The following is a 16,171-nucleotide window of genomic DNA, read 5'->3' on the forward strand; positions in this document are numbered from 1 at the left end:
AGAGGATCACTGGCCTCAAGCAGATGCCCTATGCAGCTCGACTGAAGAAACTCCAGCTGTACTCGGTTACATACCGCCTACTCAGAGGTGATCTCTGCCTGACATACAAGGCCATGTCAAACCCAGAATTGATGGGCATGCTCCACCTAAAGAAAACCATATCCCCTCGAGCCACACGCTCCAGGGATCTAAACCTCACCACAACAATAAATAGGACATGCTGGAGGGATAGATTCCTGTCCCAGAGACTTCCCATGATCTGGAACAGGATTACAATCTACATTAAGCAGAGCTCCTCACTAACCCCCTTCAGAAGAAACCTTGACGAGTGGATGGGAAACAGAAAGTTTACCCCAGGGATCACTTCAATGGCTCTGCTGGACAGAGGCACAGGGAACTAATCTAAGGGGCCAGCGAAAGCCAACACATTCTGGCTAGGCTTATAAATGCCTTCGGGCAGAAAGCCTAGTACCTACCTATGAACTTACACCAGTGGGCAGCAATTTACCACAAGAATACAAAGTTGCAATGGAAAGGGAAAACAGAATATGTATTGCCATACGTTTTAAAAGGAGTTACAATTATTGACGTCACTTAAACATATTTTATTGTATTTTACTGCCTCTGCATACTTGGTCAAATTACTGAAGGGATTGCTGGGGGAAATGTTTCATTTTGGTGTTTCTACAATATTTGGACATACTACTGAAGGGGGTCGCCAGGAGAAATGTTTCATTTCGGTGCTTCTGCATGCTTGGACATACTACCCAAAGGATTACTTGGGGAATGTTTCATTTTCGTGCTTCTGCATGCTTGGACATACTACCGAAGGGATTACTTGGGGAATGTTTCATTTTCGTGCTAGTGCATACTTGGTGAAACTACTGAAGGATGTGCTTGAGGAAATGCACATTTTCCTCATTCAAAGCTTCCATGCTCCACCCCAATACATACCCAATACTAGAAGACAGACCTTGGTTTGTACGTATTCCAAACAGATTATGCGTAGGTTCCCTTTAACAGTAGTCCTTTATTTTCAGTGTGATATTTCAAGTGTGTGGTGCTGGTGGTGTGTGTGTGTGTGTGTGTGTGTGTGTGTGTGTGTGTGTGTGTGTGTGTGTGTGTGTGTGTGTGTGTGTGTGTGTGTGTGTGTGTGTGTGTGTATTTGGGGGGATAAGTGTTTGGCTGGTACCACAAATTGTTTTCTGTTCTGCTTATGTTATTTCCACAACTAGACCATATGCTAACATTTCCTGCCACAGACTTCTGGCAGTAAGCAAAGTTCTCCAGGCAGTAAAGGAAAATGAAGACGCTGTGCAAAGTCAGCATTACTTGGGTAGCCTGCTTTACTTTACCTAAACAAAGATAATACATGCTTTAGAAAGCATGTATTACATTTCCTTCGGCAATCTTATTGAAGAAAAAAAAAGATAAATGAGCAAGGCTCCTTTCCTTTAGTGTAGGGAACTCTCAGCATACTAGCAGCCCCCTTGCTACATCACTGCCTCCGTGTAGGATAAAGGACCCGATGTTGGTCGAAGGAAAATAGGATTATTTTTACCAACAAATGCAACACTAAGTCACAACACTGTGAATCTGGCTTAGTAATGAATACATTCATTTTATTGTGTATTTGTACTTACAGGACTAATGACCCAGGCCGAACCAGAAAATAGCACAAGGGCAGAGGTACAGCTGACTCATCTAGTGCCCTGTGCCGATCCAGTGAGCTAGTGTCCTGCTCTTCTCAGTTCTTCAACTGAAAAGTAAAAGGCTGAATTCAAGTTTCTTTCTGTACCAGTATTTGGGTGCAGGAAAAAGTTTAACAGCAAGCCTGCCTCTCGATTGGGCCCCCTTTGCCCACCTTTACTATGGTACTTCCCAAGGGGATCAGTGTCTACCCTGGTTAAAAAAAATTAAAGAAACTTACAAAAACAGCTGCTTTCTGGTCTCCAAGTCATGCTACAGAGTAAAGTTATTTGAAATTCAGTCTCCATTTCTGATTTTATTTAGCATGTATCCAAAGAACCCACATGAAATCCTTTTATTCTCTCCATTTCTTAAGACTGACCTGACTGGACCACTGGAGACATCTGATGATTGGTTGTGGATAAGGATGGATGAGATTTAAATCTCTCTCGCTCCAGTGTGGACACAGGTGTAATGAAATGACTTTGATTCCAACCATCCTGATAAATGCAGAACACAAGAAATAAAGACAGCAAGGGAATTAAATTAGCATGGCTACATTTAAACAAATGGCTTGCATTTACTAAGAAACTGATTTCAGATAAGAGCTAATTGCTCCCAGAAGTCTTAGAAAAAAAATTACCTTTTTATAAATGCTGCGGAGGTCCCGGTATTGCCACAACGTATTTAACACCTGAGCTGCTGCTTTGACCACTTTAAGAGATGATCTAGGAAAGAATAAAATTCACGTCACATCACATTTAAAGTATTTTTTATTTACCTCTAAGATAATGACCTCCACTTCTGTTAGTCTGTTGAGCAAATCAGTACACAATCAGGCATTAAAACATCTGTTTTGAGAAGAATTACTACTTTACAACAAATGATTTCAAGGAAACGAAAGGTAAAGGCAAGTGAAGAGTTATAGAATGAAAGAAATGCCAAAACAAGCAAATGTAAAGAATATTGTGCTGCAGGTAATGCTGGTCATTACACAACAATAAATGCAAATTGTAAGACTCAGAAGTAGCAATCGACACTTTTCAGATTCCCAATGGTCTGTGTGTGTGTATGTGCATACGCATGTGCAACCGTGCATATGTCCCTACTTACGCTGAAGTGCAAGTTCAATTTGACTTTTTCAATGACCGATGAGGCCACAATATTTTATGTGACTGCTACTACCAAATGTCCGCCCATCCTTGGTCTTTTTTTACCCAAACAGTTCAGACATTTTTGTGCATCTCATAATACAGTCTTCTGTTCATCTAGTCCTAGTTATGAACCACAATCCTATGCTGTTATGACTTAAGCCATAACCAATGCTAATGACAGGACAAAAACACAGAAGAGAACATACAAAGCGCAACCATCCTTGTGCCTAAAACACGTCTTAAATGCAGTTTCAAACCTCACACTGTCTCAAAATATTTATTTATTTACAGAAGTCCACAGAGCTCCACTGCATGCTGTGTTCCCATGTCCAGCAACATATATAAAAGGTCAGGACAAGTGGCAGAATGTCAGATACTAATGACATCATGCAGTCTTGGCACCAGCAGTATAGTACAGTTGTGTACACTTACCATAAATGTAGATGTTCGAGTGTATTCACTGTTGCAGTCATCACATTTGGGTTATCTGCCTGCAGGTAGCCCTCAACCGGCTTGAATACCAGAGTCTTCGGATTCCTGCGTCATATGCTGTCTCTTCTTCCATGTCGTCAGGGGTAAAAAACATGCAGCCGACATCATTACATCAGTTTTTCTTGCCCCAGATGTCAGGTGCCCCCACAATGGGAAGCAATTATATGTAATGGTACACCTCCATCAAAAAAGCAAATACACCAGAAAAACTTAAATATACCAAACAAGAAGGAAAGGTAGAGCCAAGAGAAGTCAGGGGGCTGCAGGAAGGTTAACCAGGACTGCAACAGTGAATACACTCGAACATCTACATTTATGGTACGTGTACACAACTGTACTATGTTCTTCATGTTTCACTGTTGCAGTCATCACATTTGGGTTGATTCCCAAAGCTAAGGAAGGGAGGAGGAAGTTAAAGAGCATTAGGGACAGCTATTAAGCCCTGCAGGACTGCAGTGGCAAAACCAGCTCTGGATTTAGAAAACAATAGGCATGTGGTAATGCTTGGTGAAAGTATGTACAGAGCTCCAGGTGGCAGCTTCTAGGATATAACTGATAGGGACTCCTCTGAGAAAGGCTGCAGAGGTAGATGCAGCCCTGGTGGAATGTGATCTTATCCCATGTGGGGTAGATTTCCCATGGTGCTTGTAGCAGAAATGAATGCAATGGGCTATCCATTTGGAAATGGTTTGCTTCGAAATGGCCTTCCCCTCTGCCCCTGCAGCAAAGCCAACTAGCAGCTGTTCAGATTTTCTGTGAGGCTTAGTCCTGTCCAAATAAAATCTAAGTTATATGTGCATGTCCAGAGAGTGCAGTATTTGTTCCCCTTTGTTTTGTGGATTAAGGAAAAAAAGTACGCAAATGAATGGACTGACTTAGGGCCACACGAGACACCACCTTGGGCATAAAGGAAGGATTTGTCCAGAGGCAAACCCTGTCTGCATGGAAGATAATAAAGGGTTCCACTGCCATGAGAGCCTGTAATTCAGAAACTCTTCTTGCTGAAGTGATGGCTACAAGGAAGGCTGTTTTCCAAGAAAGGAATTTCAACTCTGCTGTTGCAGCTGGCTCAAAGGGGGGGGGGGGAGCTTTTCCAATACAAAGTTAAGGTCCCAGGCTGGACTGGGGGCTCTCCTGGGGGGGGGGTCTTAAATTTTTGGCCCCTCTAAGGAATTGTTTTAGCAGGGGGTGAGAGAAGAGGGGTGGCTCAGTACTATAATGTGCTGAAATGGCAGAGGCATGAATTGTAATTGGCGAGACAGATAGGCCCTTGTGGAGCACTACTGTTAAGTACTGAAGAATATGAGGTAAGCTGGGCACCGTTGTGCCCATCCCCTGAGTCAGGCTTCAGGAACAGTATATTTTCCACTTTTCAGCATAGGATTTTCTAGTACTAGGCTTCCTTGCCTCCAGAATGACATCTAGCACCTGCTTACTGAGGGATGCTATTGGAGAGCTCAAGGAATTAGTCAGGCTGCAAGATTCAGAGTTTGAAGCGGAGGGTGCAGAATCTGGCCCACCTGCTGGGACAGCAGGGAAGGGGTCTGAGGCAGGTGCCATGGTTCCAGCAGTGTCATACTGCACAAGAGGGAGTACCAGTGCTGGCGTGGCCAGTCTGGTGCAATCAGTATTGTCCTTGGCTTGTCCTGTTTGATCTTTAGCAGAACCTTTGAGAGGAGAGGCAGAGGGGGAGAGGCTTTCCCAGGTAAAGGACAGGGCATCCACTTTCCAAGCTTGAGTGTGAGGAGTCCTTGTGCAGAATTTGTCTGATTGGCAGTTTTGAGGGGAGGCAAACAGGTCTACCTCTGGTGTCCGTCAAAAACACAAAAAAACTGGAAGATAAACTGTTTTATAAAACACGGCAAAGCTTTCAGGTCAGAAACCCTTCTTCAGTGCATACATTTAGTTTTAAAATCACATTGAATATATAGTATGGGTCTAAGTCACATGGCTTGCAGCCAGAAGTCATGTGATTATTACATTAAGTGTTATAACAAGATTTAAAAAAACATTTTATAAAAATTACAAATCATTTTAATTTACTCTGCTGTAAAAATTTTAATACAGGTTTCAGTGTAATGATATCATTAATACCTGGAATTTTGTCTGCTTGCAATCTAGTTATCCATTCATATTCCTTTAATTCTAATTTATTATTCATATCTCCTGACTGTTACTTCATTCTACATTCTGCAAGTGCTACCTCTGGTGTCCACCATTTGTTCCTCAAGAGGTTGAATATTTTTGGTTCTAGTTTCCATTCATGTGGGTCCATGAGATTTCTGCTTAAGTCGTCTGCCAGTGAATTTAGTTTGCCTGGCAGGAACTGAGGTTGTAGGTGCACTTGGTTGCTCAAGGCTGTGTACCACAGAGCCATGGCTAGTCTGTAGAGAGGGTACGAGTGGGTTCTCCCCTGCTTATGTACCACATAACTGTGGTGTTGTCTGTCTTTATCAATAGTTGTCCTGGAAGAATGCAGTCTTTGAAGGCTATCAGGGAATTCTGTACAGCTAACATTTCTTTTTGATTGATATGCAGGTGCATCTGTCTCTGGTTCCATTTGCCCTGAATACACTGCCCTGCCAAGTGAGCCCCCCCATGCATAGTCTGATGCATCTGTTGTTAGGGTTTGGGCGGCGGGGGGGTAGAGTGAAAGGGAGCCCTTTGTTGTGGTAGCAGGCCTCTGCCCACCAAAGGAACTCTGTATTTATACAAGGAATGACAGGAATCATTGATTCCAGGTCCTGAGAATGTTGACACCATAGGTTTTTTTAGATACCATTGTAGTTTCCTCATATGCAATCTTGCATATGGAATTAGTAGAATGCAAGAGGCCATCAACCCCAGGGCTCGCAGAATTTTCCTTGCAGATAGCTGGGGTTTTGTGGCCAAAAGTTTGAAGTAAGTTGTCAAAGTTGTTTCTCTGGAGTGAGGAAAGCCATCTGGGAAGTTGTGTTCAAGCTTGCACCCAAGAATACAATCTGTTGGCAGGGTACTAGGTGAGATTTCTTTTTGTTTATGGTGTACCCCAGTGAGGTTAGAAGTTTCTTTACGAATGCCAGATGTTGTAATAGCAAATCCTGGCTTTCTGCCTGAATCAAACAATCGTCCAAGTATGGGTATATTTGTATATTTCTCTGCCTGCAACATGCAATGGCTGGAGCTAGACACTTTGTGAATACCCTGGGCACAGTAGATAAGCCAAAGGAAAGTGCAGAGAACTGATAGTGCATGGAGCCTCCCCTGAAGCGTAGGTATTTCCTGCAAGATTCCCTTATTGGAATGTGCAGGTAAGCTTCCTTTAAGTCTAAGGTTGCCAACCAGGCATCTTTGCCAAGCATAGGAAGAAGCTGTTGAAGGGTTAGCATTTTGAATTTTGGAATTACCAGAAAGTTGTTTAAAATAGAGAGGTCCAGGATAGGATGCCAGGAGCTGTGTTTTCTGGGTACCAGGAAAAGTCTTGAATAAAAACCTTGTCCCTTTGCTCTGCTGGGACAGGTTGAATAGCCCTGATACTTAGGAGAAAGAGGACCTGCTGTTGGGCCTCTGCCCACTGATTCAGGGGTAGGTCTGGCCAACCATTTGGGGTTGGTAGTGTGTGGATGTGGAATCTGCATCCTTGGGAAATTATGTTCAAAACCCATTTGTCGTGGGTAATGAGTTCCCAGTTTTTTGCATGCAGGGTGAGCTTTCCTCCTAAGGGAGCAGGCAGCTGAGCAGGGCTTGGAACAGTTAAGGTTAAGTCATTGTGCCATTTTTCCATAGGGGGGTGGCTGACTACTCCCTGCTTTGGAAGTGGAAGCCCCCCCCACTGCTTAGGTCTGTGCGCAGCCTCAGACTGTAACCTAGGTGGTCTGCTGTTCCTGGATTTGGACTGAGAAGGCCTGGAAGAGACTGGAAAGAACCAATTCTTTGAAGGCCAATGCCTACTAAATCTGGGAGGCTGTACTTGTAGGAAATCTTTAACAGTTTGCATAGATTTAGCTTTTTCCTCCATCCTTTTTAGGACTTCTTCTGGTTTGTTGCCAAAAAGGTGGTCTTGGTTTAAGGGAGCATCCAATAATTTAGCTTAACATGATCTGGCAAGTTTTGCTCCTTAAGCCAAGCACGCCTTCTAAGTACAAATGCAGTAACAGCAGCCCTGCAAGATGCTTCTAAAGCATCAAAACCACATTGCAAAGTATGTTTACCAACGTGTTCTGCAGAATGCATTAAATCCTGTAATTCTTTGTGTTCAGCACAGTCAGGAATCAACATAATTTTCTATTTTAGTCCCATAATATGCTACCAACACTTTAACGTATGAAACTGGCAATTTAAAGCCCTAATGGTCAAAGTAGCAGAAGTGTATACCTTCTTACTCCATCTGGCTAAGGCTCTAGAATCTCTATCAGAAGGGGTAGGATTATTGGCAGCAGTAGCCTTAATGCCTTTTGGTCCTTGGGAAATGGTTTATGGATCCGCAGTAGGATTTTTGAAGAGGAACTTGTGAGAGTCAGGTACTCTATAATACCTTTCAGGTTTTCTGGGAGCTGGAAGTAAAGTGTCTGGGGAAAGGCTAGATTCCAAGAAAGCATCATCTACAACGTCAGGAACAGGAGGGATAGCTAGAGGCCTGTGTTGAGTGAGGAGTAAGAATTCCCTAAGCCTCTTTTTGGAGTGAGAGTAATCCTGGCTTTCCCGGCGGAAATGCTCGCTAAGAGTGTGTAAGGTTTCACCAAAAGAAAAATCTCCTGGAGGGGAAGCAGAGGGAATAGAATCCTCTGCATCAGAATCCTCATAGGTAGATAAGGGCAAATCCTGGTAATCAGAAGTAACAGAAATTTCAGATTCCTGATCAGAAGAATCAGAAGGAAAATCAGTTCTAGGTCTCTTAGAGGGGGAAGGCAGGCTTCCCCTAATTAAGGTAATAAGGTCTTCAGCCATTCTAAGCATTTGTTTTTTAGGCATATGTGCCTGAGCCTGCAGTTTGAACGTCGGTTTCCTAGGCATGGTGCGAGTTTTAGGCCTGGATGAAGACGATGGCGTTGGTTTAAAGTGTAAGTCTGTAGGCCTGAATACACCCTCAGAAGCCGGTGCCTGCACAGCGACACCGGACCCATCCAAGGTAGAGACATCCGCAGGTTCCATAGTCGAAGAAGCATCTCGCAGCATACAAATGGGTCTCAGTAGAGGCCTGCGAATCTGAAGTAGCAGGTATCAGAGGCTGTGAAAGCACCTCAGAGTACTGGCAGACTGGCGACTAGCTTAACGGAAGCATCGTCGGCAGTTTTGGACCTATGCGGTCTGTCTCTGTCTTTATCCTTACGTTTTTTCAGAAAATCGGTAGTCGGATGGCCTAACGAAGCCATTTCGAAGTACTGAAACAGAGTACCAAAATAATTTGCTGCAAAGATAGCCCAACGATGAATAGTTTGGGGTTTGAACAAGGCACAAAACCGACAGTAAGGGAAGTCGTGGTCTGGGCCTAAAGCAGGGAATGCAGTACGAATGAAAATCTTTATGACGTATTTGCTTTCCACAGGTAAGACAATTGTTAACTTTTACTGACATCGGTTGGAGCAAGAAAAAAAGATCCCCAATGGGGTACTTATCTTTTTTGAAGACTTCGGTTCTGAAACTCGAAAACGAAAATTTCAGGAGTCAGTCGACCTGCACCCGTGAACTGCTTCTGCTTCAGGCACCGCACAGCAAGAAAGACTGATGTAATGGCGTCGGCTGAATGTTTTATACCCCTGATGTCATGGAAGAAGAGACAGCATCCGACGCAGGAATCCGAAGACTCTGGTATTCAGGCCGTCTGAGGGCTACCTGCAGGCAGATAACCCAAATGTGATGACTGTAACAGTGAAACACAAAGAACATCTTCCCCAATTTAAAAGCTCAAATGTTATCACTTTTCATTTAAGATATTAGGTTATAAAGTTACCAGCAGCACCACCATTAGCCCGTTAGTGCGACTATCACAGAACAAAACCAACTAATTAACTGTTAGTGTTATGTCTAAAAAATGTGTAGTTCAGTGATTAAGATCTTTGCCTCATACTTCCAGCATCTGGGGTTCAATCCTCACAACCCCAGTTCATTACCTGTGAGAAGTTTACATCTTCCCCCATTTCTGCATGACTTAATCTGCCATTGACCACCTCAAAACATGTTAATTGACTGGTTTATTCTGAACTGTATGTATATGCAGTATTTAACCATGTCTTTCCTAGGTAAGTACTAAGCTAACTGCCCTTGCGGGCCATTTTAAGCCTATTTAATTTCCTTTTCAAAGGTGAGAATCAAACCTTGCGTTTGTGAGGTAAACATCTTAATCATTGTGCCAACCCCCAACTAAGTATGGTTTGTAAAATTGTCAGTGTGAGACCAAAACAGACCAGTTCATTTATCTAGTTAAAACACGAATTAAAAAAAATCTCTCAGTCATGTCACAAAGTACAAATAATCTAGCAAGAATCTGTAGTGAGAAGTTTGAAATGCTGCTAAATTCAGAAAACTACAAAACTTTTTAAAGTAGTCAGATGCATTTACTTAGGTGGTTCTTAAAATCATGAACATTTTCTAGAAAGTTCACATTCACAGATTACAAAGTGATTTTATATTATTTGAATTTCTAGTCTCCCACCAGGACACAAGTGCTCTTCAGCAATTGCATTCTGCTTGCTGAGCACACTCAATCAAATCTGCAGTCTACGGCTACCACTCCACCCATACAGTATAAGAAGGAATCAGTACTGCAAAACTAAACAAGGATATACATTTTGAGCCTCAAGAGCAGGGTCAGTCCACCCAGGCATTCTACTTGCATTTTTTATGAGAGTGAAGCTATTACATTAGCAGTATTTTTAGTAGTTCTCAGTGTGCTAATAAAACTGACTGTTGTAGTTTTGTGCCTCCCCCCGCTAGTGCTTTGTGTCCCCCGCCCCAGTGCAGTAATCCTAACTGTCCAATAGACAGTATACATTTAACTCAGATCCCTGTGACTAAATTAAACATCAAGCAGCCCTCTCAGTGCTTTCTGCCTTAGTTTGTATCACTTGGAGGCCCACCTGTTTATTTGCATCTCTATACATTCCCCTTCATTGCTAATGTATCTCCCTACTCTAATCTGTGCACAAACTGGTTACTAATCAGCAAGTCAATGTGAAGGCACACTCCCAACCTTAATAAAGTTTGCTGTTTCTTCTCTCCTTCACTTTACAGGTAGTTTGAATTCTTACTTACCCCCTTCTGAGGCCTTCACTGATAGTTTTCCATTGATTGCCTCTGGTTTCTTTGCGTTCGACCTGGTTTACACCCCTTGTGCTATCCCCCCTCCCAATACTAAAAATATATTATAATCCTGCTGAGCATGGAGCCATCTTTAAATTTCTAGTCTCCCACCAGGACACGAGTGCTCTTCAGCAATTGCATTCTGCTTGCTGGTAAGCCATTAGACCTTAGGAATTTGTTTAAAGTGTTCATATTTGTAAAGTAATACTTACTTTTACTCTTGTCTTGGTGGGCTCTGCCCCGCTCCGTTCGCCCTCGCTAACGCTCAGGCTCTCTCCGCTCCGCTGCCCTGCCCCCTATTTCCTCCCGCCCCCACTACCTCTACATTTATAGTAATCACAGCCACACCCAAAGCTCACCCTCACATCAACTCCGCCAATCACAGCTCCTCAAGTCAGATCACATTATACCACACCAACTTGCTCCACACAAACATACTCCCAATCACTCTCTTTACCATTAGGCATTATTTACATCACCCACACTACTTACCCATCCACATATAGTGCAACCCTATAATTCCTATACAGACCCCCACCTAGTAAAATCTTAAACTTTATAACCATGACTATCACACAACTAAGCCTAGTCTGTCTTCTCATAATTCTTTATAACACCATAAGTTATCACTCTAGCAATATCCCTAAACTTAGTAGCACAACACTACATTATGCACTCTCATATACAGACACCACACATTATAATAACATCTGCCCACAATTGTTCAAGAACTACATAACGGACCAATTCAGAACTAAACACATATGCTCTCATTCCTACTCCAAAAAAACACAATACTTTCTCACACTCCTCACCAAACTCCAACATATGTATCACCATTTTAACACCAGGCTCACCATAAGTGGGGATATCCACCCCAACCCAGGCCCAAATCCATCCTGTCCAACACAAATGTCAGAACATAACACCCCCACTATCTTCATCCCTGGGCAAATCAACAACAGCAGCAAAACCAACCATCTTTTAATGCTAAATATTAATATTAGAAGTATCAAAAATAAAATACCTGAACTCCAGGCCACAATAGCACACTACTCTCCAGACATAGTTGCTTTAACAGAAACCTGGCTAAATAAAAACATTGCCAACTCAAGACGTTCTCCCTACTGGCTACAATATCATTAGACAAGACAGACCACTTTGTAAAGTGGGTGGAACTGCCTTACTGTACAAGTCCAACTTAACTGTACGTCAATTACCAAACTCCTACCCCTCCTCCAATAATTGGGACATACTTATCTCACAACTTCAACTTCACCCTAAAAAGGTCATCACCACAATTGTGATCTATATTCCACCTGGTAATAAACCTGCTAGCCTTGAAGACTTCTTATCCTGGTGTTCTTCCACACACTCACAAGAAACCCTTATTCTGGGGGATTTCAACCTAGATTGGTTCACCTGCATATCAGAACCACCACGTAATCTAATAAATCCCCATGGCTACCAGCAGCTAGTCCAAATTCCAACTAGATGTGATAAAAAATCTAAAAGGGAATCCATCCTTGACTGGGTCCTAACTAACAACCCCACATTGTACCCCCACACAGGCAGTCTCCCAGACACCTTAAGTGACCACAACATAATATACTTTATACATAGTAGAACAAGCACATGCAAAACCACTAACTATATATCCACTAGAAACACAAAAAAATTCTCTCCTGAGGTCCTCAATACTTTACTCTGTAACTGTGTCTGGACCCACCCTAAAAACCCTCCCACTTGACCAGGATGTAGCATATTTGCACAAAACATTTCTACAACACCTAGACACTGTCGCTCCATTGCGCAAAATCAAGGTTAGAACCACTACAAACCCCTGGCTCAGTAAAGAAACCAAACAAATTCTCAAGTCTAGAGACACTGCCTGGCTTTACTATCTAAAAAACAAAGAAACACAAATCCTAAGTACCAAGAACTGTGCAACCATGCAAACAAATGCATTAGGCTGGACAAAAATATCCTACTACACGACATTACTGCTTCTTGAACTGTTTTAAACTGTTTAAAGTTGTTTTTGCACCTGCACTTTTAAAGTTTGTCCTGTTTGTTGCATTTACCTGTTGAGGCTACACACTCAAGTGCACTAACCTGTGTTACATATTTATTGCATTTTCCTGCTGTTTGTTGCAAAAAAAAAAAAAAAAAAAATTAACCTTGTTTCCCATCTTTCCTGACCTAGAGTAGTCCAAATACAGGCTTTGCTGTATTCTGGACTTTTGGAAATTTCCTGTGTTGCCCATTTCCTTTCTTGGATAAAGGGAGGCTTCTTTGTTCACCAGTGGCAGTGGGGAGCTTAGAGCAGCCTATCTATCCCTGGAGGAGTGTTCCCAGCACAAGAATCTGGTAGTCTACTGGCCGTTTTGGGCCAATTTCTAGCTCTTTCAAGTCCCCCTGTATAAAACCTGCTTTGGCGTGGCTTTGCATGATTTTACGCATAGCGCAGCATCAGGCAGCTCCGCTTAATTGGGTTTAAACCATTCAAGGCTCCACAAAGTCTGCTCTTCACTTTTTCTCTTAGAACTGATCTAGTTCTCATAATAAACACCCTATTCTTACTCTAAAGCCTGGCACTTGCTCACTAAAGCAATTATACAAGTCAGCACTAAAAAATTAAAAGCACTACACCCTCACAAACTCCCCTTGAGTACCTTGTTCCCCATTGGCCCTTTTTTCAATTATAAAGGAATTCCCAATACTATTCTAGCTTGTCCAAAGGTCAGTTGTCAATCTCCTCTCCGGTCCAGCTGGTGAATATGGGAATCTTGAGGTAATGTTACAACTGCCTCATGTACACAGACAACCCTCTCCTCCTCCCAACAATTTCCAACACATGTGAGAGATGCAACCATATAGCCAAACTGGAGGCTAAGCTCTCTCAACTCAGTACTGGCGTAACCAGTCAGGAGGAGAAGGAAACCACACTCACTACAATTCCAGTCTCACATAGACCTACCACAACAGCAAACCAAACACATAAACACACAACAACATACTCGGAGGCTCTAAATAAAAATCTGCCTAAGGAGCAGAGACCTCCAAAGCAGACGCCCAAGCAACCACTACCCCAAAACAAAACACATGCAACACATAGCTCATAAAGCCAGTGTGCCGAACAGTCACAGCCCTTAAGGCTAAACAACACACCTGATACACTTGTAATAGGTGACTCTATCGTCAGGCACACTGATGTCCCGCTCACCAGGAAGAACAAGGAGAAGGTCACGGTAAGCTGCCTGTCGGGTGCTAGGATCCGCCACATAACACAAGCACTCAGGTCACTCCAAGGCAAGTACAAATATGACTCAGTCATTGTCCATGCTGGTGTGAATGACCCGAGACGTACCTCCCTGGACTACATGAAGAGAGACATAGAGGAGCTCTCTGAGCATGTAGCCCAGGCCGGTATGACCATGACCTTGAGTAGCATCTTACCCTCAACCAAGAATGATGCCACAATATGAAGACAAGATGATCAATTTCAACAATTGGCTTAAGTATTGGTGTCATTCAAAGGGGATCCAATGCCTGTCAGCCTGGGATGACATGCTCGACAAGCCACGATGCTTCGCTAGGGACGGCTTGCACCTGTCACCCCTGGGCTTTCGGATATTGGCAAAGACTCTTGCCACCCCCATAGTGCCTTTTTTAGGCAAGGCTCAAAAGACAAACCCACCTCCATAGGTATCACAAGAGATAAGAAACTAAGAGTAATGCTACTCAATGCCGGAAGTCTAGACCTCAAGATGCACGCACTTGAAACTCTCCTTAGCATGGAGAACATCGATATCTGTGCAGTAACAGAAACCTGGTTCAAGGCTCCCGAGAGCACCCCAGCACTACCAGGTTATACCTCATACCATGCTTTTCGGTCCCAAAACCTGGACCGAACCACAAAAGGAGGGGGAGTATCAATATTCGTCAAAGATGACCACACCTCCAGGTTGGTGGCACAGCACGAAGCATCAGACACTACGTGCAACAAACAGTGGGTACAACTGCCTTCCAGTTTATAGCCTGCTACAGACCACCCTCCCAAACCCAGGAACCCCACTTGGCCTTCCTGAGAACACTGGAAAATATGAAGGTCTCTCCAAACACCATTATATTGGGCGACTTCAACTACCCAAACATAGACTGGGAGCATTACTCTAGCTCCAACACCCTAGCCCAAAGGTTCCTAGAATTTATAAACTCAAATGCTATGGAACAACTTGTTACCACTCCCACAAGAGGGGAAAACATACTGGATCTGAACATCACCAACATGGGGGTTCTATGCTCCAGACCAGAAGTGTATCCCTCACTGGCAAGATCAGACCATAAACTAATCTCACTGGATATTCGCATCCTGACCCCACCCCCTGCCCAGAAAACCACAGTGAAAAACTTCTCTAAAGCAAATTTCACACTCCTCAAAACTGAGGTGGAATCCTTCAAAGCCCCTGGGCCTGTGGAAAATATGTCCCAGACCGCAGAATCCTTTATAAATGCATTCTATGAACACCTTCAGGAATGCATGGATCATGCAATCCCAAATAAAACCAAGACCCAATCCTCCAAAGGCAGGCATCCTGTCTGGTGGACCCCAGCCATAAACAAACTATACAATAGAAGGAGGAAGCTACTACATGATAGAGCAAAATCCCAAAAAGGGAAGGCATCTCTGATCAGTATTAGCAAAAAACTACGGGCGCTCATAAAATCTTCTAAGGCCAGCTTCGAGAGAAGAATTGCACAGGACACTAAGGATAATCACAAGGCTTTCTTTAGTTATGTTAGGAACCTGGGTGGGAATTCCCAGATATGCTCAGAATTAGTCCAAAATGACAAAAAATACACCAAACCCACAGACATTGCCAACATCCTAGCTGACAGGTTCAGCGCAAACCCCCCCCCACCAAAAGGGCAAATATCTATCCCAGCAGAGTGCTGCCCCCCTGACATCTCAGATGCTCAGGTAAGAGCCGCCCTCTCCAAAGCAAAAAACAGCCTCAATGGGGGACGGTGTCCCGGGCTGCGTCCACCATGAACTCAAAAGAGCTAAACCCAAACATAAAACTACTGTTCAATCTCAGCCTTACTACAGGATATGTACCCAAAGAGTGGCGTACAGCAACAGTGGTCCCTCTCCACAAAGGTGGTGCCTCAACAGATCCTGGAAACTATCACCCCATAAGCCTGACTAGCTTGGTCTGCAAAGCTATGGAAAGGATCATCATGGACCTTATAAATAAAGATATTGGAGACCTACAGACACTGGATCCTTTCCAGTTTGGCTTTGTTAAGGGCAGATCCTGCCTCTTAAACCTGGTCGATTTCTTTGAAACAGTCACCAAGGCCATTGACGAGGGGAAGGTGGTCTACACAGCCTACCTGGACCTCACAAAAGCCTTCGATACAATACCCCACTCGGGCATTACAGACAAGCTCACCAGCTTAAATATAAACCCCTATAACACTAGATGGGTTGCAAACTGGCTCAAGGACAGAATCCACATGGTTAGAATTGCTGGAGCCATGTCAGACTCCAA

The 16,171-nt window shown here is 43.4% G+C and overlaps 1 protein-coding gene across 10 annotated transcripts in view; it reads right to left on the reverse strand.

The window, feature by feature from the left end:
- Nucleotides 1-16,171, reverse strand: part of PKP4 (plakophilin 4) — a 3,210,231-nt gene that overhangs the window by 106,948 nt on the left and 3,087,112 nt on the right. For all 10 annotated transcript variants that reach the window (XM_044074755.1, XM_044074756.1, XM_044074758.1 and 7 more), the window contains 2 exons: nt 2,333-2,417; nt 2,072-2,189 (listed from right to left, as the gene is read on the reverse strand). In XM_044074755.1, the coding sequence (XP_043930690.1) occupies nt 2,072-2,189; nt 2,333-2,417 (203 nt within the window). The remainder of the gene's footprint in view (nt 1-2,071; nt 2,190-2,332; nt 2,418-16,171) is intronic.

The sequence above is a fragment of the Protopterus annectens genome, chromosome 6.part0, assembly GCF_019279795.1.
Source record: "Protopterus annectens isolate FY-2018-M chromosome 6.part0, PAN1.0, whole genome shotgun sequence".
Taxonomy (NCBI): Eukaryota; Metazoa; Chordata; order Ceratodontiformes; family Protopteridae; genus Protopterus; species Protopterus annectens.